Source organism: Mustela erminea, chromosome 7, assembly GCF_009829155.1.
Source record: "Mustela erminea isolate mMusErm1 chromosome 7, mMusErm1.Pri, whole genome shotgun sequence".
Classification (NCBI taxonomy): domain Eukaryota; kingdom Metazoa; phylum Chordata; class Mammalia; order Carnivora; family Mustelidae; genus Mustela; species Mustela erminea.
In genome coordinates, this window is record NC_045620.1 from 75,673,476 (window position 1) to 75,700,082 (window position 26,607).

The 26,607-nt window shown below is 34.6% G+C and overlaps 1 protein-coding gene and 1 long non-coding RNA gene across 6 annotated transcripts in view; one reads left to right on the plus strand and one right to left on the minus strand.

Moving 5' to 3' along the window:
- LOC116595598 overlaps positions 1–26,607 on the plus strand; it is a 58,890-nt gene that overhangs the window by 26,696 nt on the left and 5,587 nt on the right. The window contains exon 6 of one of the 4 annotated variants that reach the window (XR_004287757.1): positions 13,157–13,175. The exons of 1 other annotated variant lie outside the window; for it this stretch is intronic. This is a non-coding gene — a long non-coding RNA (uncharacterized LOC116595598). 2 more of the 4 variants (XR_004287758.1, XR_004287755.1) reach the window with 2 other exon arrangements.
- PNPT1 (polyribonucleotide nucleotidyltransferase 1) overlaps positions 1–26,607 on the minus strand; it is a 46,702-nt gene that overhangs the window by 14,332 nt on the left and 5,763 nt on the right. Inside the window, exons 2-18 of one of the 2 annotated variants that reach the window (XM_032352168.1) lie at positions 25,219–25,279; positions 24,599–24,673; positions 23,803–23,908; positions 22,902–22,951; positions 21,811–21,874; positions 21,667–21,714; positions 20,649–20,762; positions 15,054–15,240; positions 13,900–13,951; positions 13,440–13,497; positions 11,346–11,442; positions 10,788–10,890; positions 6,405–6,475; positions 4,659–4,695; positions 2,444–2,510; positions 2,272–2,361; positions 1,072–1,125 (exon numbers count right to left, since the gene is read on the minus strand). In XM_032352168.1, coding sequence (XP_032208059.1) covers positions 1,072–1,125; positions 2,272–2,361; positions 2,444–2,510; positions 4,659–4,695; positions 6,405–6,475; positions 10,788–10,890; positions 11,346–11,442; positions 13,440–13,497; positions 13,900–13,951; positions 15,054–15,240; positions 20,649–20,762; positions 21,667–21,714; positions 21,811–21,874; positions 22,902–22,951; positions 23,803–23,908; positions 24,599–24,673; positions 25,219–25,279 — 1,334 coding nt within the window. The remainder of the gene's footprint in view (positions 1–1,071; positions 1,126–2,271; positions 2,362–2,443; positions 2,511–4,658; positions 4,696–6,404; positions 6,476–10,787; positions 10,891–11,345; positions 11,443–13,439; positions 13,498–13,899; positions 13,952–15,053; positions 15,241–20,648; positions 20,763–21,666; positions 21,715–21,810; positions 21,875–22,901; positions 22,952–23,802; positions 23,909–24,598; positions 24,674–25,218; positions 25,280–26,607) is intronic. The other variant, XM_032352169.1, reaches the window with a different exon arrangement.

The window sequence follows — 26,607 nt, forward strand, 5'->3', positions numbered from 1 at the left end:
AAATTTAAAATTAAAGCATTTAAAGCATTTAAAAGCATCTTAAAATTTCCTTTTACTTTATCTTTCAGTTCACCTTTTTGAGAATATGTTGTTTGCCAGTACGAAAATTTAAGACTGAATGCAAGCTCCACCAGGACAGGGGCTTTGTTTTGTTCATCACTGTGTCCCAAAGGCTTAGCTCAGTGCTTGGCACAGGGGTGGCATCTAGTAAAGACTGGCTGAATGAATGTATGAAGGTGAAAAAAAAAAAAGTATTTTACCAGCAACCTTATATATCACCTTATGCTTTTCTGGCACTGAACACAACTAGAAAAGTACTTTTAGGTTGGTTTGTTTTGTTTTGTTTTTTGCTTTGGCTTAAGTTTTCGTCTTTCTAGATAGTGTTATTATATATTCACACAATTCTTCTATCTCATCCTTGGTTATAGTATCCTTTCTATCTTTGTTTTTCCGTACTCTAAATGTGTGAACTTAGGGGAAGCTCCATGTAGCCTCTTTGAGTATCTTTAGGTTCCCTTCCTTCTTGAACAGCAACATTGGTGAGATACAGAAATTGTTTTCAGAGCCTTAACATGTTGACTCTTTTCCCCTTTTAGTGTTTCAAACTGAGAGATTATACTGAACCTCTTATAGTCTTTCTTTCTTTCTTCCTAAAATTCTGTGTATCCTTCTGTGCGTGGTACTGTTCTTCTCATGGTTTGCAAATTGAATGGAAGATTACATGGTTATTTTCCTTTATGGATCCTAAATACTTCCGCTTCCTGGTCCAAACTTTAAAGGTGAATGGAATCAACTATAGAGCTCTTTACCTTTTGGAAGGTAAGAAGGCCCACTGGATCACCAAGGCAAGTAAATAATTTCAGTGTTCTCCCTTTTACCAGAAATAAGAATTCTAGTAATTATCTGTATAGCTGAAGCTGCACTTTGTAACTATCTTGCTCTGGCCTGGTTTGATAATCTGTAATCTGATTTCTCCAGGTCTTATCAAAATGTAATTTTAAAGAGATTTTATATTTTATACTAATTAAATAGAGATAAAGCATTAGTAGCTTTGACACATAATTCTTTTACCTGCATCCATTAATGCTAAACTTCCACCACATGCAGATGCCATTGAAGATGATCCTATTGAAACAAAAAAATACTTGTTTATAATATACTGATTTTTTTTAATGTAGAAAACTGTTACTATTGGTTATTTCCTTATAAATATTCAGTATTCTTTCCTTCTTTCTTTTTAAAAGCAATTAAGGCAAACTCTGTTAAACCACAAACTATAGGGCTACAAGTCCAATATGATAGCCATTAGGTACATGTAGCTACTAAATTTAAATTAATTGAAATAAATTCAGTTCCTCTACTGTATAGTATCAAAATAATTTCCATCATCATAAAAAGTTTTATAGGACAGCAGTGCTACAGATTCTAAGAAACCTCCCAGAACAACCACCATGCCTCTTCTGTTGCTTAATCTGAAGGCAGTTAAAGATATAGGCTCTGGCTCTCTCACTGGACCCTAAGTTATAGCCTAGTCACACCCTGTAAAGAACAAAAAGTCTCTAGCTTAAATTCAGCGGGGGTTTTTTTGTTGTTGTTTTTAAGTATCTGTGACCATCACTGTGACCTTTCTGTCTCTAATGGCCGTACTTTGCCTTGACGTGAGTACTTAATGTTAATTTAAATTTGATCTTTTAAAATATATTTTTAAAAGATTTTGAGAGAGAGAGCATGCACAAGCAGTGGGAATGGCAGGCAGAGAGAGAAGCAGGCTCTCCGCTGAGCAAGGAACCTGAAGCGGACTTGATCCCAGGACCCTGGGGATCATGACCTGAGCTGAAGGTAGATGCTTAACCGACTGAGCACCCAGGCATGCTAAATTTGATCTCTCAGCCCAGCCACTCTCTCTGTGCTGCCTGCTTATATTTGTGATACTTGATAGGTGTCCCCTCCCTGCTTAATGAATCAGTCTCTTTTGTCCTTTTCTCTCTGGAAGCTGGCCTTGCTCTATGGTTTGTTTGTAAAAACAAATAACCCCTACTGGATCTGCTATAAAAGATACATAAAGAGAAATACTTGTTTTATATTGCTTTCAAAACATCTCATTAGCTAAGAACAGCGATTTAGACAGTCTATGATTAACTAAACACATTTTTCTTTTGTCATAGACTTGGGCACTGTGGCAATAAGCACAATGTAACGTAAGTTATGAAAAGACTGTAACAGGGAATTCCGGTCTCTTGACTAGAGGAAAAATTTATTTTAATATCCTACCATTTGACTCTAGGACTTCAGATGTTACTCTTATTGTGAAAGGAAAATCCTTGGGGATAACAGGATACAAAGCTTTCTCAGCAAGAGCACCTGAATTAGAATAGAAAATAATAAGCATAAATGTACTAAGTCCCCATAAGAATACCATGTAAGTTTATAGATTTGTACTCACCATGCCCAAGTTCTCTTCTATTCACCCCAGTTACTTTGCCAATTTCATTAGTGGCATAAGGAGGAAACTTAAAAAACAAAAAAACAGATACATAAACAGCTGACATGGAAAGACCTAAGATATAGTATCAATATAATAAAAGAAGTCACAAAATAGTAGAATCCCATTTTTTTAAAAGTTCATTTATATACACAGAAAATGTGTATCTGAAATTTACATCAAATTACTAAACATAGCTATTTCTAATGTGTATTTGAACCAGAGTGGGAAATGGATAGTTATGGGGATTCACAACGTAAGTTTCTATTACGTTTAAATTATTAACACTGATGAAGTATTATATTTTTATAAGAAAAATATATACAAATTTAAAAAGAAATGCTCATTAAGGAAATAGATCTTTTCCAATAAGGGTTTTCTTTTAGTCAGAGGTTGCAAACTATTTTATTTGACCAATATAGTGTCTCAAAGGAATATGACTTAGTTGCAGTCATTTAAAATACTGGGAAATACCCCATAAAATCTTGGAATTCCAGTTTAACAAATATTTTAAAAAGGAATACATGAATCTTCAAGCATCTGGATCTAGCAGTCAATTTTCAGGACTGCAGTCAGTTTTTAGGAGATAGACAGAGAAACTTGCTGGGTTGCACCATGAGTGTGTAATCAGCAATACCCAGACTGCAGGGACCTCTACAGGTAAATGGCTCTGGGACTTCAAGAGACAGACTAAAAAGAAAAGAACATGTTGGAGAAGAAACTATAGATTAACAGAGACTTACAGAAATACCAAATTTAAAAAAAAAATGGACAAGATTACAGTATACAGTATACAGATATATACCAGAAATGCAAGAAGTAATTACTATAAAATTTAGGAGAGTAGTTATTTTCAGGGAAAGAAGGGTGTTGAGACTAGGATGAAAAGCATAGAGGGGCTTCAGGGGTGACTGGGAACATTTCTGTTCTCTGATTTCAGTGGTGGTTGTAAGATTCTCTGCCTTATAAAAACTCATTATAGCATCCTTTGTTTTATATCATTTTCAGTATCTGTGTTTTGTTTTAAAATAAAAAGTTTTTAAAAAATGAAATGAGGTAGCAGTAACAGCCCATATCCTTTTACTGCCCCTCTCTTCACTTCTGTTGCCAGTCATCATCTAGAGGTGCATTTTTCACAGCTGTCCTTTTTATTATTTATTATTATTTTTTTTAAAGACTTCATTTATTTATATGACACAGAGAGAAGAGAACAAGCACAAGCAGGAGGAGCAGCAGGCAGAGGAAGGGGGAGAAGCAGGCTCCCCACTGAGCAAGAAGCCCAATGTGGGGCTTGTTCCCAGAACCCCAGGATCATGGCCCAAGCTGAAGGCAGACACTTAACTGATTGGGCTACCCAGGTACCCCCACAGCTGCCCATTTTAAAGACTGCCATCCATGTGCTGTGCAGCTCATGGCAAAGGATATGCTTTACTCAATTATAACTCCTTTCTGGCCTCTGCAGCATCAGAGTATATTAAGAACAGGATATTTATAAGGGATGCAAATCTGTGAAAATCTCTAGGTTTCTGTATATTCTCTATTAATCATAGTATGCTCAAAAAAATTGAGATGTTGGGATTCTGGGCAGCCAACAACAGTCACTCAGAAGTGAAGTGACTTGCTGCTTTTACACTAGCCTTCCAGCAAATATGCTCCAAATACTAAAAGTGCTAGATATGTCTAGTGTGCCTTAGGACTTAGTTGTATATCAATTCAATCACGAACTCTTAATAGTTTCACATAAAGTAATTTACTATTAAATACCTCAGAGTTCTTTTACTACTAATCAACTTAGTAAAAATATGAACATTTAAATGAACTAAAGGGAGGAGGTGATTTGTCATCTGAGGCATTGAAAAGCCCCACTTTTGTTTGATACCGGTGAATGGGTACAATGTTTTCTTGATTAAAATTGTCTACTATAATTTAACTTTTATGTATGACTCAGAACATGAAGTTACTGACTGAAAACTATGACTTATTTCTCTAAATTCCCTTCTGCATGCAATAAAAGAACATGCCCAAATCCACCTTAACAGATAAATAAAATCAGCATAGTAAAATGTTAATAGTAGAACCTAAGCAGTGAGCATATGGGTATTCACTCTAAATTTCTTTCAACTTTGCTATATCCTGAAAATTTTTCATAAAATATGAGGGATAATATTCACCTTACCTCATAGTGCAGCATGAAATTTTTATCTTTTATTCCACTACAAACAAAAAGCATAATATTAAAAACATCATATAAATACAAAAAAAATAACTTCAATAAGCAACTAAAAAGATTTAAGGGGATTTAAAAAATAATTATGTATTAAAGAGAGTTGGTCTGAAATTGAAAACCGGAATCAGAAGGATGAATGTCAGAGACAGTATTTTTTTCTGGGGTTTTATGAATGAATTTTACGAAGATTTAGTAAAACAATTTTGCTTCAAATAGAAACACTTAAATATTCTATTTGTATAATAAGACAGTAGACATTTACTTTTAAGCATTAGTAACTGCTAAGAGAATCTTAAATTTTATAAATACATTAAATCTCAGAATTATGATCTTTCTCCAATCAGTATGTGAAATGAACATCAGTAACTGAAATTATATAGGGGAGAGGAGGAGATCAGACAGGCAAAGATTTTTCCAGGGTTTGAAATGAGAAATGTTATGACTATATCTAGAACAATAAGGAAAATAAGGATGAGAAGAAATACAATTCCTGGAAGCAGGAAACCAGATTTATCTACAACTGAGGAAAAGATGGACATATTCAGGGTCTTAGCAGTGTCCCCATTAAGTGGGTGTATTACAAAAGGTACCTCTCTGTGCAAAGGTTTGAAAAATCCTGGGTTAGGGCTAAATCTGCATAACCATAAACCACAATCTGAGAAGAGAAATTTAAAAACCTACAGAAGACTACAGGAATAACAGATTTGAGGGGCTAAAGAGGAGGATACGGATCATTAGTGCAGCACCTCCATTATACAAGATGAAGAAACCAAAGGCCAACATGGCTGACTGATATGTGCCCTCTCATTTATACAGGTTACAGACCTAAGACTAGAATGTAAAGAGGTACCCTGGCCAAGTCCAGGGCTCTTTCTTATGAAGCCATGTTGCCTTTTAGAAAAGAAAGAAGTCAGTGTGAAGAAGGGCAGGACAACCAAGTTTGGGCTCAGATGGGAATTTAAAAAGTTTAAGAGCTCCGCCAAAAGGATTATGATTACAATAACAATCTCGCCTATACACACAGCTGTATTGTCAATTCTGTCAGCTATGTGAAAAACAATTACTGATGCCATCCTCAAGATACTGGGGGTTATCCTCATCAGTTGAGCAGTAGGAAGAGGGAGGCAGAGTCTTATGGTCTTCTGAGATCCTTACCAAGGGAAAGGGAAGCAAAAGTAGGCATTGAGCAAAGAAAAGAACTGTGCGTGGTATAGTAGCGCTGGTGAAGACTGTAACATAGGATTCTCATCATCTGAAATTGATGAACAGGATTTTACTGCTGACTCTTTAGGAACAGAGGAGGAGAGCCAAGTATTTCTGAACATAAATTTCAATGTGGCCTGGGATTAAATAAGGCTTTTTTTTTTTTTTTTTTAGCTTATTAACAGCCTCCAGATTCTTTTTAGCAACTGAGACTCTTTCTTATGTTTTTGCTCTCTTCTTTATAACAAAAAAACCTACCCATATCTGTCCTGAGTTCTAGAGACAGAGACTAAACTGATTGTACCCATGTTAAAAATACCCTATAAACAGAAAAATAAAGTAGAGATAATAGGTTTAAAAAAGTAATAATAATAATATACTACTTGAGCTTCAATTATATACTGGAACATTGTAACTTACTTTAAAACATATCAAACATATGTTTTAGGACATACCAACACACTTTAAAACTTACCAAAAAATACAACTTACTTTATGGCTGTTATAATTCGATCTGACTTCATACTAGATTCTAATGAATCAAATGTAACAGTACAAAGCACCTAAAATAGTAAGAAAAAAACCTGTCAGGTTTTAATTTACTAACAATGAGGAGGAAAACTAAAAACATTTCAAGAACCCAATTAGCTATTAGAGAAATGGGATAAATAAATTCTATACAAAACTTGTCATGCTAGAGTAAACATTTATTCTTTCTATAAATATGAGAGCTATGTGGAAATCTCAATAACCCAAAGGTCTAACATCGTAGACTACTATGTAAAGAACTATACTAAGTACTGAGGAAGGACAGGAAGAGGATGGTATGTTTGTAAAGCCTGGCTATAAAGGAAGCCTCAATAAAGGTCTAGCCAGGAGGGGAAAATAAGATGGGATCAGAGAGGGAGACAAACCATAAGAGACTCTTACAAATAGGAAGCCAATTGAGGGTTGCTGGAAGGGGGGAATGAGCCGAAAGGGGTAACTAGGTAATGGGCATGTGATGTAATGAGCACTGGGTGTTATATGCAACTGATAGATCACTGAATTCTACTTCTGAAACTAATAATACACTAAATATTAATTAACTGAATTTAAATAAAAATTTATAAAATAAATAAGTAAAGGCCCAGCCTATAAACTGCCTACATAAAAAAAAAAAAAAGTCCAATCTTCTTTGGAGGAACATAATGTAATCCAAACTCATCACTGCATCAATCAAAACATCCAGGATACAACCAACAGAAAAATAGGAAATGGTACCCATTCTCAAGAGGAAAGATAATGAGTAGTTTGTCCCGAGCTAATTCAGATATTGGATTAACAGAAAAGGATTTTTAATAGCTCTTATAATTATACTCAAAGATATAAAGAAAAACAAATGGAAATTCTAAAATTGAAAGATACATTATCTTATGTATCTTGACAGGAGTCAATGAACATGGAGAAGGATAACAGAAACTGCCAAATCTAAAGAACAAAGAAGGGGTGTGGGGTGGGGTAGGGAAAAACATACCCTCAGTGACCTGTGGGACAATTTCAAAAGGACTAATATATATACTTACAATCCCATGAGGAGAGATAAGAGAATAAGGTAGAAAAGATATTTGAAGAAATTATAGCTGAAATCCCTAAAGTCTGAAGAAAGACACAAATTTACAGGTTCAAGCTCAGGAAATTTAGCATGATAAATACAAAGAAAACTACCTTTTCACAGTTATATTGTTAAAAACCAAAACAGAAAGAAAATCTGGAAAGCACCCAGATGAAGATAATAAATAGTATATAGGGAACAAGGATTTGAATGCATCCTGACTTTTTATTAGGAAAAAAATAAAAAATAAAAAAAGGTAGAACATTCTTTTAAGTGCTAAAAGAAAAAGGCATTAGCCCGGAATCTAAATCTTGCAAAATACATTCTTTGTACATAAAGGCAAAATAAAGATATCTTCAGAGAAATGAAATGTGAGAATTTGTTGTCAGAAGGTCCACAGGACAATAGTAAAGAAAGTCTTATCAGATTGAAGAAAACAATACTAGATGGAAATTTGGATCTTCGGGAAGAAATACAAAGCATCAGGAATTATAAATACATAGGTTAATAAAATAATAAATATAAATAGGTTAATAAAAAAAACTTTTCCCTCCTAACTTCTGAAAATACATGATTATTTAAACTACAAGTTATAATACTGCCTTGTAGAGTTTATAATACGTAGATGTAACTTTTAAGAAAGACAATTATAGCACAATGTGTGATGTAGTACTAAGAAGTTAAGGCTATACACTCTACTCTCTATTATAACCACTAAAAAAATAATGCAAAGTTACAGCTAGAAAACAGAGACATATTAAAATGGAATTTAAAAAAATGTCTAGTTAATTCAAAAAGAAGGCAAAATAGAAAAATTAAAAACGGGGGCAAACAAAAATAATGAAATGACAGGCTAAATTTAATCACATCAGTAATTAAGTTGATCATTAATGGACTAAACACTCTTAAAAGGCTGAGATTGTCAGAAGAGCGAACAGAAGTATACAGGCTATCTTAATGGAGTTATTTTAAAAAATTTATTAAGGGGCGACTGGATGGCTCAGTGGGTTAAAGCCTCTGCCTTCAGCTCAGGTCATGATCCCAGGGTTCTAGGATCGAGCCCCACATCAGGCTCTCTCTGCTACGTGGGGAGCCTGCTTCCTCCCCTCTCTCTGCCTGCCTCTCTGCCTACTTGTGATGTCTGCCTGTCAAATAAATAAATAAAATCTTTTAAAAAAATTATTAAAGGCATAAAAGAAAACCTGAATTAAGAATGAGACTATTTATTGAAAAGACTGTGATTTAAATTATAAAAATATAATTTCTCTCTCACATTATAAGTTCAGTGCAATACCAATAAAAAGAAAGATTTTTCTTTTCTATAACTTGATTCTAAAATTCAAATGAAGGAACAAATGTACCAGAACAGCTAAGACAATTTTGAGAGGCAGGGAAGAATAAAAAGGGAAGATTTATTTCTCGCCTATTAATATATACCTGCAAAATATAGTAGCTAAAACAGTGTGACACTGGCCTAGGAAATTCACAGAATGATAGAAGAGAATATAGTCCAAAATGTATTTATAAACTTTGAATACAGATAAACTGATATTATAAGTCAACAGAAAAAATGAATTATTAGTAAATGTGTTGTAAACGTGGCTTACTCTGGAGGTTCCCATCTCATACCATATCTAAGAGTAAATGCCAAAACAGATTAATGGTCTAAATTTGATAGCTACTACCAGAAAGTTAATAATAATAAAAAAAAAACACTACGTGCCTAATTTTGTGACTTTGGGGGTAAGGAAAGATTTCTTAAATAAGACTTTAAAAACACAAATCACAAAATAAAAAAGGAAAGCATCAGCAACATCAAAACTAAAGATTTCAGGTTCACTCTAGACAAAGAGTAGGTTACCACAAGCCAAGTTAAAAGGCTTATGATAAAGAGGGAGATAATATATTCAAATTCTGGTTACTGAAAAGGATTAATGTTTAAAACACATTAAAAAAAATCACTTAAAAATAGGAAGAAAAAAAGGGTAACAACCAGATAATTCACAAAAGAGCAAACCTGAACCAGGGCCATGATATTGCTCAAGTTTTATGTGATAAGAGAGCCCTGAAAGGTGTGCAACCCCCAAGGTATGATTTATACAGTGATGACACTGACTTATTATGATATAAAGAGATCCTCAGCTGCACAGGGAAATACATACAAAAGCAAGGAATACCAGTTGGTACCAATTTGACTGGCAAATTTAAAAGTAGTGATTAATAATGAGAAAAAGGAGGAGGTATAAAGCAAATACCATACAAAAAACAATGAATACACATATATGTTAAATATAAGAGCACAGGTGCTAATATAAGGGAAAAAATAGGACTGAGGCATAGGCTAAATAAAGAAAACAAATGAGGGCCCTGAAAAGACCAAAAATAAACAATATGCTAAAAACTAAAGAGTGGATGGGCGCCTGGGTGGCTCAGTGGGTTAAGCCGCTGCCTTCGGCTCGGGTCGTGATCTCAGGGTCCTGGGATCGAGTCCCGCATCAGGCTCTCTGCTCAGCGGGGAGCCTGCTTCCTCCTCTCTCTCTCTGCCTGCCTCTCTGCCTACTTGTGATCTCTCTCTGTCAAATAAATAAATAAAATCTTAAAAAAAAAAAAAAAAAAAAACTAAAGAGTGGGGGCGCCTGGGTGGCTCAGTGGGTTAAAGCCTCTGCCTTCGGCTCAGGTCATGATCCCAGAGTCCTGGGATCGAGCCCCGCATCGGGCTCTCTGCTCAGCAGGGAGCCTGCTTCCTCCTCTCTCTGCCTACTTGTGGTGTCTGTCTGTCAAATAAATAAATAAATAAATAAATCTTAAAAAACAAAAACAAAAACAAAAGTAAAGAGTGTATGAGTTACTCAATTTTGTGTATCAAGGGTAAAAGAAAAATATCATATATGATAAAGATACCAGGTAATTCTAGAAAATGCAAAGCAATTTATAGTGACAAAAGCAGATCAACAGTTGCCTAAGGAAGGGGAGGGGAGCAGGGAAGAAGGGATTATAGAGAGGCAGGAAGAACCTTTTGGGGGTGATTGATATGTTCACTGACTTTGGTGATAGCTTCCCAGTTGTATACACGTGAAAACCTATTAAACATACACTTTAAGTATGTGCATTTTCTTGGATGGTAATTATACCTCAAAAAAGCTGTTAAAAATATTTTTTTTTAAAGTCAGGTATTAACAAATTCCATATAAAAATCTATACTGTCTACATAATGTACTTCTGTGAGATGTAATTAAGCAACCTGGAATCAGCAAATAACTACGGCATTTTATATATATTACCTGTGTTTGTCCCCTCTGAAATAATGCTGATCCATGAAGAGTTTTAAACATATCTACCTCACAATTTATATTCCGAAGTGAAGTCAAATCTCGACCATCGCACCTATAGTAATAAAGGAAAAAAGTATGTAAAGCGGTGTTCAGAATCAGAAATATCACCCATTATTTCTTATTCCTACCAAGGAGTGCTCAACTCCAGCTGTGTAACGTATCACCTGAGGAATTTAAGAACTTTAAAAAATAATACAGATACCTGATCCCCACCCTAAATCCCACGGAATCACAATCTCAGGTTGTGACCCATTCACTTCTACTGTTAAAGAAGTTCTGCAAGGCAATTCTGATGTGGATTCAGGGTTGTGAACCACTGCTCTACACACAAGTCCCACAGAGAAACAGTCAGACACATCCACACATTTTTGACACCCATTTATGAAATACCCTAATTCTTTAATGTTCACTTAAAAAAAATCATTTCCTTGCTTTGAGCAAGTTGCCACTTTCAAGACAACTTACAGAGGCACATACTTCAATTCCATCAAAAAAGGATATATTTACCTTTTGTATTCATTTAAAATAATACTTCTAAAAACCTCCTTTGCAACAACATTGAAGGATTCTATTATTTCGAATGTATCAGCCTCTGGAAATTTTTCTACAGAAAGACAGACAAACCAAAACAAAGGTTTTCTCTTTTTAGAAGACACGATTTCTCTTCAATTCATAGTATCAAATCAGTTAATTATGGTAGTAAACCAAGGGAACTGATGCTGAACTATTTAGTCCTCAAGCAAACAAAGCAGACAAATCAAATATTCTCAAGTAGGAAAGACACAAGTATTATACCTCAAACATATTGTTATTGAGAACTTAATTTGTTTTCTACCAGAACAACAGAGCTTTGTTATTAGTTCTCTATTGTATTATGTTACTAACAAATCCAGCCATATTATTAAAAGGTCTGAGTGACACTTTTAAGATTAAGAGTAATCACCTTCAATGTTTTGCCTTAGGAACTTTTCTCTTAGTCTGCAAATAGAGAAATAATTTGCTTTGTATGTTACAAGTCCCTACTGTTGCCTTTTTAATTAACATTTATTAATTTCTTTCAGGAACCATGTGCTATACATGTTTCTTTTTTAATGCCTTTAATCTTTGTAACAACTTATGAAGTATATTTTATTATTACCACCATTCTAAAGAAGAAAAGAAAGGCTTAACAAAGTATAGGCAGTGACAGATAGAACTGTGACCTGAATACAGGTCTGTCTGCCTGTCTAGGCTTATGTTTTTAAATGTTAAGCTACTTTATCAACTGATTAATACCAAGCCTTAAGCACTGTTCTCTCAAGCATTTGGTTTATTAAATATAAATTTCACCAGGACATAAAAAATGGACAGAGAGAGATATACATATTAAGAAATGTATCTTTGTGGGGCGCCTGGGTGGCTCAGTGGGTTAAGCCGCTGCCTTCGGCTCAGGTCATGGTCTCGGGGTCCTGGGATCGAGTCCCGCATCGGGCTCTCTGCTCAGCGGGGAGCCTGCTTCCTCCTCTCTCTCTCTCTGCCTGCCTCTCTGCCTACTTGTGATCTCTCTCTGTCAAATAAATAAAATCTTTAAAAAAAAAAAAAAAAAGAAAGAAATGTATCTTTGTTAGGAATAATTTTTAAGTATTATACTTTAAATGTCATACTTGGTACACATTCAGTTTGTGACTGATATTTACATAATAAAATGCTTTGCTTAGTAATTTCTAGAGAGCTAAATTCTCTAAAATCTAAATTTTACAATTCCACAATAGCATCAGTTAACATTTTTTGAATACTTGGTTATGTGGCAGGTACAAATGCAGATGACTTACCTATTTAAAGTAAACCAGATATTATCATAATTATTATAATATCATAAACCAGATATTATCAGTATTACAATTTCACAGATTAAGAACTCAAGAATTTTAAAGAGTATTTTTCACATTTTCAAATGACATGATACAAAGTTTCCCCATCATAGAGTGTAAGAATCTGATCCAGAAAAGATTGAGAATATTTCACATTCAATGTTTTACTGGTGCCCACTCTATCAGGTACAGTGCTGACCACATTCACAGAAGTTAAAGATTTTATTTATTTATTTAAGAGAGAGAGAAAGAGCAAATACACATGCATATGAGCAGGGGGTGGGGCGGTAGAAGGAGAGGTAGAGAGAGAATCTCAAGCGGATGTTGTGCCGAGTCCCACGTGGGGCTTGACCTCATGATTCTGAGATCATAACTTAAACTGAAATTAAAAGTCAGATACTTAACTGACTGAACCACACAGGTCCCCTCATAGAAATTTTTTTTTTTAATTTTATTTATTTTTCAGAGAGAGAGAGAGCGAGAGCGCGCAAGAGCGCGCACAAGCAGGGAGAACAGCAGGCAGAGGGAGAAGGAGACTTCCCACTGAGCAGGGAGCCTGATGTGTGAGTCTCCCTCAGGACCCTGGATCATGACCTGAGCTGAAGGCAGATGCCTAACTGACTGAACCACCCAGGTGTCCCTCACAGAAGTTAATTTAACAGTAACCTTGGGATGCATCATTATTTACCGAAGATGAAACTAAGGTACAAGGAAATAACTGATTCTCTGAAGTTAATAAAGCAAATTTTACCTTTTAGTTGTTCCTCTGTATCCAATCTTATCTTGTTAACAGCTTCGTCTCTGGAAATCTAAAAGAGAGGTGAGGTTCAGTATACATAGAAATATGTAACATTTCTATTTTTACATTTAACAATTAACATCGTTACATTGTCAATTGCTAACAATTACATTGTTACAATTAACACACGTAATAGTACTCAGATTTCTCTATTGGTAGTATTCTTTAAAAGATTAGAGCTAGTTATTGATTTATAAGAAATATTACCTATTTAATTCATTCAAATATATTTACACACTTCCCTAAAACTTGCATTAATCAACAAAAGGAGAATGGAGAAGCAAATAACTACACTTTTACTTAGCTTTCTGTTTAGAGGTTTTTAATAAAAATTCATAAATCAGATTATGTGAATTATGACAAAAAAGAATTCCCAGAACAATTATATAAGACAAAATTCAAAAATACCTACTTTATCATGTTCATAATCAGTGAAAACTGCATACAGTCTTTCCATGGAGAGTCTATTTTAAGCACAAAATAAATGTCAGCATAATAGTTCTTATGTTAATAGTATAACAATACTATTATAAACAAAACTGCAATACTTAATAGTAAGATAAAATATTTAATAAGCATTTCATAAAGAATTTTTAAAAATGTATTTATTGTTCTTTAGCACAGCTAATCTGTTTACTATTTATAATACAATATACCAAATTTCTTTCTCCTCATCTGTCAGGTAAATCACTCACAGGTACTATGCTCTTCCTTCTTAATTGTTCAATTTATTTCACCTTAGAGTTTTCTTACATACAAACTTTCTCTTCCCACTTTTTTTTTTTTTTTAAAGATTTTATTTATTAGATAGACAGAATCACAAGTAGTCAGAGAGGCAGGCAGAGAGAGGAGGAAGCAGGCTCTCCGAGGAGCAGAGAGCCCGATGTGGGGCTTGATCCCAGGATCCTGGGATCATGACCTGAGCCAAAGGCAGAGGCTTTAACCCACTGAGCCACCCAGGTGCCCCTCTCCCCACTCTTTTTCAACTTCTTGCTTTTTTCTATTCTCTCCACTTTGGCTGTTATTGCAGGCAACTGTTTTGTTGGGGACAATTTACATCTCTTTAGTCTCTGACTGACTGATGACTGTAAGACTGATCCTAAGGGAAATATTAAGTTTTTCAATTTATTTGAAATAAAATGAAATACTCTTCTGGTAATTTCATTCATACTTCCTGAGTGCCTGCCTATGAGCTGGCACTGTTTTAAGCACTGGGCATACAGAGGTGGTTATACTTGATTTCTTTTCAAGAACCTCAACAGTTTCCTTAGATATTCAAATATCTTATGATTTATTCTTTTTCCTTGTTTGACATAGATATGCAGATTATCTGAATCTTAACCAGTAAACTCCCTCCCCTTTTCATTTGAGACTCAAACTTAGGCACCTGAAGTGAGAACTGGCTTACCCTTTTTAAAGCATTAGATTGGCATTTATGGCGCTCACTTTGAAAATAGAAGGATGCCATATAAGAAGTAATGCATGCCTGCTTCCATAGGAAGTTTTTAGGCTTACAATTAAATCTGGTAATGATTTTCAAATTTTCTTTTGTACAGATATTCTTACTTATGAATGTATTCCACAATCTCTGGTGAAGGGGTAAATAACTTCTGAGGTGTCCTCTTGGTAACACCAATTTCTTTTACCAATTGCTGGATGCCCTGAATTATTTGTTGGGTATATTTTACTCCCACTTTAATAGCATGGCAAAAGTCCTGTTGTAAAATGTTCTCCGCAGAGGCTTCCATCATCACTAAAGGGAGGAAAAAAAGATTGCCATTGAATCTTTTACCAGTATAGCATTTTTAAGCACCTTGACACAACATAAACACCACAGATCAGTTTTGCTTATTAATGGTATATCAACCGTTTTAATTTCTTTCCTTCGAATCAGCATCCTTCCAAAATGTAAACAGCAGTAAATGAATAAAGAGACCTTAATACTTGAAATTAGGTTTATAGCTTTCTTCAATTTTGTAAAGGATTTCTCACAAAAAAAAAGAAACAAAATAAACTATGCATACTTATTTATTAAATAAGTTTTGTGATAGAATTCAAATACCATAAAATTCCATCTTTAAAGCTGCATTTTTAATACATACTTAAAATGAAATTTAAAAATATCAATAAAGTAGGAATCCAGTGAATTTTTTTTAAGATTTTATTTTTATTTATTTGTCAGAGAGAGAGAGGGCAAAGGCACGCAGAGTGGCAGGCAGAATCAGAGGGAGAAGCAGGCTCCCGGCCAAGCAAGGAGCCTGATGTGGGACTCAATTCCAGGGCACTGGGATCATGACCCAAGCCAAAGGCAGCCGCTTAATTGACTGAGTCACCCAGGCATCCCAAATGTTTTCTGTTTAACAATTATTTGATGTGACCTCCTACTCAATTCTCTCATTGTCACACTGTCTAATGCTTGCACAGGTGGGGGGAAATCTTTTGTCATGATACTATGTCAAGTAAGCCAACTAGAGGACTGTTACTACTTCCATAAAAAAGCTGCTTTTATGGTTTTGTGATAGTAAAACTCCTGTGTAAAGGAGGGAAGCGCCAAGTAGCCCTTCTGGCTCCCAGTGTCACTTCCAGTAATATCTGCTATTCAGGTTTGGCTTTGGTTTCTGCCAGGCAGGTTTCTGCTAGATTCCTGCCTCCTCATGTGTCATATTTGGCCCTTCTCAATTTGTACAGCTAAACATCATGCAATGCACAGATGTGATGGTAACTATCATATTTAATATTAAAACCACATAATGTTGTCATTAAGATTTATTATTATCTAATCATCACTTGTAAAGCTTTTAGGTCTAATCTAGAATGAAAAAAATCTTTTGTGCTTTGTATTTTATATTGGAATTCCAACAGTCAGTTGAAGCTGACCTGTGAAACTAAAACAAAAGATCTAACATTGTGTCATGGAGTTCCAGAAAGAGAGTATAAAGATGGCAGGCTGAAAAGTCCTGGAAAAATAATAGCTGAAAACTCTACAAATTTGGCAGGGACATAAATGCACAGATTCAAGAAGCTGAGTAAACCCCAAACAGGGTAACCCAAGGAGAGACATATCCTAATTAAACTTTGGAAAACCAAAGACAAAAAGATCTTGAAGCCAGCCAGAGAAAAGTACCTCCTCACCCATATGGAAAAAGCAATTAAAATATTAGACTTATCATTGGAAACCATGGAGCTTGGAAGGGATTGGCATATTGTATTTTAGGTGTTGAAAGAAAAGAACTGTTGACCCAAAATCCTATGCCCAGTGAAAATATTTACAGAATAAAGGAATGAAGGAATATATATTTAGGAAAAAATTGAGACTCTTAGATAATTAAGAAAATTTGTCACTGGCAGACCTACCCTAAAAGTATGGCTCAAGGAAATTCTCTAAACAGAAAAAATAAAAAAAGAAACCAAGGACTATCAGGAAGGAAAAGTACTGCTAAGGAAAAATGTGGGTAAATACAATATGCTTTCCATCTCCTCTTGAGTTTTCTAAATTAGGTTTGATGGCTGAAGCAAAAGCAAAAATTATAACTTGGCCTACTGTGGTTCTAAATGTAGAGGAATATTGAAATGATTATATTACAAATGGAGGAGGGTAAGACAAGGTCAGGTTTCAGTACTTCATTTGAGGCGTAAAGCAGCTTTTCTGGCACAATGATACCATGATTATACTTATATTTTTCTTCTTATCAGTATTCCCATGACATCCTCCCTCACTTTTCGCAGAATTAAACTGGAGATTTTTAAAAATCCATTTGATGTATGTAAATTATGCCTCAATAAGTTGATTTAAAAGAAAATATGAAAGAAATAATATGGTAAAGAAATCAATATTCCTTGACTTTGTTTTCACTAATTAGACTTCAAAGCAATTCATTTTTGAAAATACTTTAGAAGGAAATTCCTTAGTTTTTTTTTAATCTATAGATCTGTGCTGTCCAATTTGGGAATTACTAGCTCCATACGGTTCTTTGCATTTAGATAAAACTGTGTAAAATTAAAAATTCAGTTCCTTGGCTACTCTAGCCACATTTCAAGTACACGGTAGCCATAATCACATATAAAACATTTACTTCATTGCAGAGTTCTACTGGACAGCATCACCATGTAGACTAAAAATTTACACAAAAAAGTGCTGTCTAAATGACTGCTGTTAACCATTTTCAGTAGCTGAAGATTAAAGATTTTTTTTTAAAGATTCTATTTATTTATTTAACAGACAGAGATCACAAGTAGGCAGAGAGGCAGGAAGAGAGAGATGGGGGGGCAAGCAGGCTCCCCGCTGAGCAGAAAGCCTGATGTGGGGCTCAATCTCAGGGCCCTGGGACCATGACCCGAGCTGAAGGCAGAGGCCTTAACCCACTGAACCACCCAGGTATCCCTAACGATTTTTGAGATTAGTTGAAAACTGTGAATTCTAGATACAAATTTCTTCTTAAATAGTTACTGGTATACTGTTTCCTAAACTATATCCTAGCATAAATAGAAAGATCAGTGATATTAAGTGTACCAGTTAAAAGCAAGCAGAATGTGCAGAATGGTGCTGAAGTCATCTAGCAGCCAACTGCATGAAGAAATTATTCTTGTTTTTTAGGCCTTATTCCAAAGATTTGTTGGATTACTAAATATTTTAATAATGATATGGCAGCAATTACTTTTTTGTATTTTTCTATCCCATAAGTTCCATAGTGATGGTATTGGACTTGGGCCCAATATTAAGTTTGACACATGAACATGAAGTCAAAACAACCTTCTGATGCTTTATGCAGTCTCTGGAGTCTAATTCGTCCATCTAGAGAGCAAGAGGTAAGAAGGGCAAGCTAGAAGTTGCTTATGGGGTTTTTACAGCATGCCACAGTTGCAACAAAGATCTTCAGTGCATTCCTCCAACATCCCCATAAAATTAGAGGGCTTCAGTCTAAGGCAGGTAGAGGCTATTTATTTATAGCCATTCAGAAGCAAGTTTATTTCTGTGTCTTCATGATAACAGCAGGTATTAACAGTATGCCTATTAGGTAACTAGGTATTATGCTTGGCACTTTACAAACCCTGACTCTAATCTTCACAACAACCCTGTAAAGTAGCCAAATCAATTTACTAAGTGAAAGTAATGAACACTATAACTTTAAGCAAAAATAAATTTCTCATGCAGACCAAGTAAACTTGAGACAGTGAACCAGTACTCTGCTCAAGGCCCTTTCTGGGATGCTCAAATATGTTAAGGGTCATCTGTTATTCATGGCTTCCCCAAATCTTTGGAATGTTCTCTCCACACTGTGATAGCCTACCACAGTAAGAATCTCATCTTTTGGAGCTCGAGTCCAACAATCATTTCCTTGTTTCTCCAGTAATCAAGATTGCAGTCATGTGTTATAGTTCTGTGTGATGTAAGTGAAAGTGTAAATCGCTATATGAGGTCTTTAGTAAAGCACCTTGAAAGGGAAGATGACTTACTCAGGTGGAATACACCTTTTAGTCACTCCCCTCCTTTTTTTCCCTCTAGTCTATAGGTCAGGTTAAGTTGGCCAGAGCTCCAAAAGCAAGTTCATAAGCATGAAGTTGAAGGCCACACATTGAGGAGAGCAGAGCAGAAAGCTGGAAGGAATCTAGATTTCTTAAGGTATCATGGAGCCAGGGGCATCTAGATGGCTCAGTTGGTTAAGCGTACAACTGATTATTTTAGCTCAAGTCATGATCTTACGCTCGTGAGATCAAGCCCCTGGACGGCTCCCCACTCAGCATGAAGTCTGCTTGAGATTCCTTCTGCACCTCTCCACACTGGCCCATGCATGCACACATGTGTATGTAGTCTGTAATAAACACCTTTACTGGGGCGCCTGGGTGGCTCAGTCATTAAGCATCTGCCTTTGGCTTCAGGTCATCATCCCAGGGTCCTGGGATTGAGGCCCGCATCAGGCTCCCTGCTCACAGGGAAGCCTGCTTCTCCCTCTCCCACTCCCCCTGCTTGTGTTCCCTCTTTCACTGTCTCTGTCTAATAAATAAATAAAATCTTTAAAAAAATATATTATCTTTACCAAAAAAAAGATATCATGGAGCCACTATAATTGTCTTGGTCCCCCCTGTTATTTACTTTAGCAACACGAACCCTAATTAATATGTAGATAATGTACAACTCCTCTTATATATGTTTTAACTACCATAGAGTCCTTATTCTATTTCCATCACTGACTAATATTCCAAAAGAAGCTCGAAATGTGTTTCACATGTTAATTGTACATAAAAGTACTAAAAGCTTAATAGTTTACATTTTATCAAAATATTCCCATATCAGAAGATCCCATATCAAAAAGTCCTAGACATCAAATACCACACAGTAAAATTAACTGATAAGATCTTAATTAATCTCTCCAAGGTTACACAGTTAACTGTGTGACAGCTGCTAGGTTTTAGATACAGGTCATTCTACTGTCAAAGCCAATTCTCCTTTAAGAGAACCGGGCCAATTTTCATTCATGCAGTTATGACATTTTTATTACAAGGAGTGAGGGTAACCTATGGTCAGTGCATTTCTTACAAGTTTTCTACCTTGCAGAAACAGGTCACCTTTTTCTCAAAGGACATTAAACAAGCGCTGAATGATGAATTAGCTAAATTAACATATTTAAACTATTAAAACAATTTATTACCAGATTTAGAAATTCAATTTTTAGACTAGCTTATTAGTTTAAAAATAATTACCAGAATTGTCTTGGTAAATAAAGATTTTTATATATTTCAAGTAAAATTATATCACATTCTAATTTTTTTTTTCTTTAAGATTTTATTTGTCAGAGAGAGCACACAAGCAGGGGTACAGCAGGCAGAGGGAGAAGCAGGTTCCTCACTGAGGAAGGAGCCCGATGCAGGACTCAATCCCAGGAACCTGGTATCATGACCTGAGCCAAAGGCAGATGCTTAACCAACTGAGCCAGCCAAAGATATATCACATTCTGTAATTTCAGGCTGTATCGCATTCTGTAATTTCAGGTATTGTTTGATATGAAGCAAGAGCACCACCAAAATAGGACAGCAATAAAACAGAACAAAAATCTTTATGGCTAAGTGACAAGACACACATACATAGAAGAATATAAATGCATTTTTAAGAAACCAGAACTTACACTTAAAATCCGGAACAAATGTACTACTTAAATTACTTACCAATTTGACTTTTAGGTGCTCCAGCAACCACTAAATTTAAAGTACTAGAAGACATTTCTTTCCGTGTTGGATTAATAACACATTCTCCATCGATCATTCCTATTCTCACTGCCCCTAAAATACATCAAAATACTGGCAGTTGTGTAATAAAAAGTCTGTTTTCAAGACACTATCCCAGTGATAGCTTTGATCCCGATCTTTAATTGTGACTACAATAAAATCCATATTTTTACTATGGTTTTTAAGGCCCATAGAACATCCTACCTCACCCTACCTAATAGCCTCACTAGACACTGTGCTGCTGAGATACATTAGTTTTTCCATACTTCTGTGATTATGCTCGTGTTCTTTTCCCAAGCTAGACTATACTTTTTCCAAGGCAAATGCTTACCATTTGATCCTACTAAGGTTCAATTTAATCTTGAGTACTCTGAGAAGCCCTCCTTGACAACATGATTTCAAAGACTAAACATACCTTTCTCTATCATTTTTACTATAGCTTTATAATACTGTTCATAAATAATTATTTGTTTGTTTCCCCTACTTACACTGAAAGCAAGAACTATTCCTAGACTGCCTTTCTTCCTTCAGTTCTTAACTTAGTATCTGACATTTAGGATATTCAGAAGTTACTCGATGAATCATTTTTATATTTCATGATTACAATTTGTAAGAGATGTAAGTTATAAACATATTTGTTTTATCCTGAAAGACCATATACTATAACAATTTCCTATCCCCACCCCCCCACACCAAAAGTCCTCAAACAGAGAGACAATTAAGAAGTCAAAGTATCTAGGAACATAAAGTCTCTAACACCATAACATTTTGCTATCAAAAACAAAACCTAAGGCAAAAATGAAAATATCTTGAGCTGAAAGGAGTCTTAGAATATCATCTAATTAAACTCCCTATGAGATAATAAGTCAGAGCTAATTAATCTATGCTCTTGCTATAGCATGCTCACTAGTATTTCAAGAAAAAACATAGTGTTTCTTATTTTCAAATCTTAACTTACCAATAGGTCCATTCCAAGGAATATCTGATAATGAGAGAGCTACAGAAGCTTAAAAAAAAGGAAAAAAAAAAAAAGAACTGAAGTAAAAAGATTTCATTCCTTTAAAAAGACCATGATAATTTTAATCTTGATTTGTATACTTACCACCATTAATTGCTAAAATATCAGGTTCATTAACACCATCTACTGCCAACAGATTACAAAGTACCTGGTACAACGGAAAAAATTCAGAGTACTTAAAAAAAATCTACTTGATTTAGGAGGACTATCATTTTGGCTAAATCTTGGTCTAACATAAAGGAGCCCTATGTGTTTAAAAGCATATGCTTTGTAGTCAAACCCCTTATTTCTGGCTATCATTTAACTAAATACATGCTTGACTATGGCAAATTACTTAAGCCTCAAAAGTTTCTCATTTTTAAAAGGGAAAAATAATAGCATTTTCTTAAAAGGTTTTCTGAAAATTATAGGAAATAATATTTGTAAAGCATTTACAATACTGGGCATGTTGAAAATATTCAGTAAATGTTAGCTATTTCTATTACATAAAAAATATTATTTTCTGCTTAGCATATAGAAAACAAAATGATGAATTCCTTTATACTGCAATAATATGCCTATGTCATGTACTTAAGAAAACAACTTACTAAAAAAAGAAAAAAAAACTACTTGAGGCAGTGACATCCTTGCAAAGGCGTATCTGCAAAGCATATTTATTTTTATGAAATAAGTAAAAGTTCATTAAAGCATATGGGTCATTATTCTGAACGAGAATAATATTCACAAAAATACCAAAATATAATAAAGTAGAAGTTTAGAGGACCCAGTAAAATAGGTAGTAAAGACTAGTTTGTATCAATTGTCCTAGCCTCTGACACTAATATGACAACAGGTCCCAGAAGGGTCTGTCCCCTCCTTCCTCAATTACTCTAAACTTTAAAAATCACCAGTTTGTTTCCTGCCTCTGGGCTTTTGTGCTTCCCATTCCATCTGCTCAGAATGTTTCCCCCACACTCGTAGGTTGGCTAACTACTACTCATAATTCAGGTATCAACTCAAAATGACACTGAATAAGTATTAATTTTTAAAATTATTGTTTTAAAAAATTAGCTTAATATAAAATAGCATTACCAAAAATTCTTATTTTGTGTTCTAATGTTTAGCCTAGGAAGTATTATAGAAATTCATTAATTTTTTATTGATTTAGAAACAAATAAACCTAAAGCAGAATATACCTGTGTATCATAAAAGTAACCAGCTGGAAAGAGAGGTCTAATTGAACGATCTGCCAAAAGAAAAAAAAGAAAAGACACTAAATAGTACTGACAAGAGTTGCTTTACAGTTTATCTTTTTCTCCTATTAAACATCAGGCTGAAAAATAATATAGCTAGCTGTTCAGTATATTAAAAAAAAAAATTTCCTTGGGCTGATTTACTGAAGGGGTCATAGATAAATGTCAATGATTCAATTAATGTATATCCTGTCCTAGTAACAAAAAACTAGCGGGGCACGAACAAACAAGTCTAAAACTGGGGAGCAATTTTTCATCCTGGTTCCATAGGCATTAGTTACATATATAAGCCAAGGAAAGAGACTTAAGACCAGCAAGAGACCAAAAGAAATCTTTCCTTGGTATTTTATGTCTGAAAAATGCATATAAATTTACACAAAGTAACCATTTCTTTATAGAAGAGCTATAAACTCAAATGATCCCACAATATTAAGGATGTCAAAGATTTGAAAGATTATGGGCCTTATTTCAGAAGTTGATGAATATAATGCTTTCAAAATTTACTGCGATGAATATGAAAATGAATACTAGGGATAGACTGAACTGAACAGTAGGGGCAAGAGCCACAGAGTTTATATGCTCAATAGAGATTCATTCATTTCATTGACATATATTTATTGAATGCCTATTCTGTGTCAGGTAGTATAACAAGTACCCAGGATTCAGTAGTGAATAAACAGTTTTTTCTTTGCTGGAGCCCATATCTGAGTGAGGGGATACAGAAAGTAAATAATCTCAGGTAGTGTTAATGTAATGGAAGAAAATTTAAGAGAACTGTAAATATAGATAGAAGAAATACTAACACAGGTGTAACAGAGTTAATGCCTCTATCTTACTATCTTACCTATTACTCGACTTGTAAGAATTTCTTTATCAGAAGATCCAATCTCTCTTCTGAGATAGTTTGTGGGAATTCTACCTGCTGCAGCAGCCTTCTGTCTATAGTCAACCTGAGATAGTATGAAAAAAAAAAATGAAGTTCATTTGACTCCTTTTTATGGCAACAAACTATTCCCCAAGAACCGCTGTATATGTACTAATTATCCTGAGGTTGCTAACAACATGGTCCAGATTAAGAAATAAGGATATTTTATTTACTTTTAGCATTTCATATCTCTTTGCGAAGGGAAAACCGTGATAGAAATATTTCAGTAAACTGATTTTTAAAAAGTCTTCCACTTAGCAGTAAACTACATAGCCTTATTATTGCCCACAGTGGCTTACTCTGGTCAAATAAAACATTCCCTTTTTTGTATCAACTCTGTTACATAAAATTGCATTTCTGTTTTCATAACAGAAAAAAGCCATAAACTCCTAAAGCACTCCTTTCTTTTCACCAAACATATACTTGCAAACTCATACTGAAGGGAAACCTATGAGAGCAATGAATTCACTGCTATTCAACATCAAAATCTTCATGCATTTCACTGTTCTTATCAACCTGGCCATTTCAAAGCAGCTTACTACTAATATGAGAATTGATTATGAAGCAGTCTAAATTCTTTTAATGACTCAAACTACAAAAGAAAATCCTTTGTTGTATGAAGTTTACACTGTGTACTCGTTAGACATTAGACAAAAATATTACAAATTCTACATTTATGCCATATTACTGTTCAGATAAATCAACAAATACTTACCACCAAAGGCATGAACTGGGAAGGTGAAGGTTTTGTTTTACTGACCGCTGTGACCATCACCGCAGTGTCACCTGACTTAAACATAAATAACAACACGGGCAAATTCCTTAAAAAACAGACATTAACATCTAAGTAGTGAGTGAGTGAATCCTTGCTCCAGTTAAATACAAGGGAAGAGAACTGTTATTCCATGAACACAATGAAAATGAAAATAATTCATCACTAATCAAATCTTGATCCCTTCTACGAGATCAAGAAAAGGCTTACTAATATGCTTAGTCACAAGCAATCGTATTTTCTACTACTTAAGAAGAAATTTAGGCTACATACAAAGAAAAATTTCTCACTTATCACAATTAAAGAAAATAGTAAAATCACTTTCTCTAGAGTAGTATTACAGAATTTATTATCAGAACAAAACAGAAGCCCAAGTTTCAAACATATCTTAAGTCACTTAGTAAATCCAGCCCCCTGACTCCCTGGTTCTCTGGAATGGTTCTGAAACGAGAAATGGCTTACAGTACCACAATTCTAATAAGTGACATGATGTTGTAAAGATAGTCAGGAGCGGTCTCCATAAGCATTTTTAAGATGAAAATTTAAAAATCTGGACTTTTTACCTGTACTACCGCAGAGCCATCTGCAAATCTGGCCAGCTTTCCAGAGGATATTTCTAGTTTTCTGTTTAAAAATAAAAATTCATTACAAAAGGACTTAGGTCATCAATACAAATCGCAGTTCAGTATAAAATAATCAAAGATTCTAACAGAAGAACCAAGCCACACAGGCCCCCACCCAGCAAAAAACAAGTTAAAAAAGGGATAGAGTTCACAATTGTTATTAAAAGTACCAGGGAATTTAAGAGCTACTTAAGGAAAAATAAAGAAGGCACAGGAGAAATCTGAATGAAAGATAAAATACTTTGGGGGTAGAGAAGTTGTTCTTAAATATTAATACCCATTTATAACCTTCGTTTAGTCTCTCATCCCTTGTTGATAAAAGTAGCCTTTTGACAGATAAATAAGATCATTTCTCTACTTAAAATCCTTTGAAGTATCCCTAGTACTTTCAGGACAAAATATAAATTCCCAAATATTGCCTGCAAAGACATTCATGTTCAACAATGGTGCCAAGACAAGTCAGTGGGGTGGAGGTGGGGAAGAATAGCCTTTACAACCAGTGGTGCTGAGACAACTAGGTATCCATATGCAGACAAGTTAATAAAGTTGGATCTCCTTCCTCATACTATAAATAAAAATTAATTCAAAATGTAGTACGAACCTAAATGTAAGAGCTAAAACTGTTAAGATTCTTAGGAAAACACATAGGAGTAAATCTTCATAAACTTGGGTTAGACAATGCCTTATATATGACATCAAAAGCACAAGTGACAGAAGAAAAAATAAATTGTCCTTTATCAAAATTAAAAATTTTCTTGGTTCAAGGGATATCAAGAAAGTGAAAGAAAACCCACAGAATAAAAGAAAATATTTGCAAATCACATATCTAACAAGGGACTTGTTTCTAGAATATGTAAAGAATACTTATAACCAAATAAAAACACCAACCTAATTTTAAAATTGGTGAAGGATTTGAATAGAAGTCTATATACAAAGAAAATTTACTAAATATCCAGTTAAGTACATGAAAATATGCTCATGTACATAGGGAAATGCAATCAAAACCATAATGTGATATTACTTCACATCTACTACGATGGGTGTAGTAAAACAGATCAATAACAAGTGTTGGTGAGGCTATGGAGAAACTAGAACCCTCATATAGTATTTGTGGAAATATAAAATAGTACATCTCCCTTGCGAAATAATCTGGCAGTTCTTCAGTAGGTTAAACACGTAAGTTGCTAAATGATCCAGCAATTCTCCTCCAAAGCAAATGTCAAGAGAAATTAAAACTTTTTATGTCCACGCAAAAATTTGCATAGGAACATTCATAGGCACAGCATTATTCATATGGCTCCCAAATGGAAACAATCAAAATGTATATCC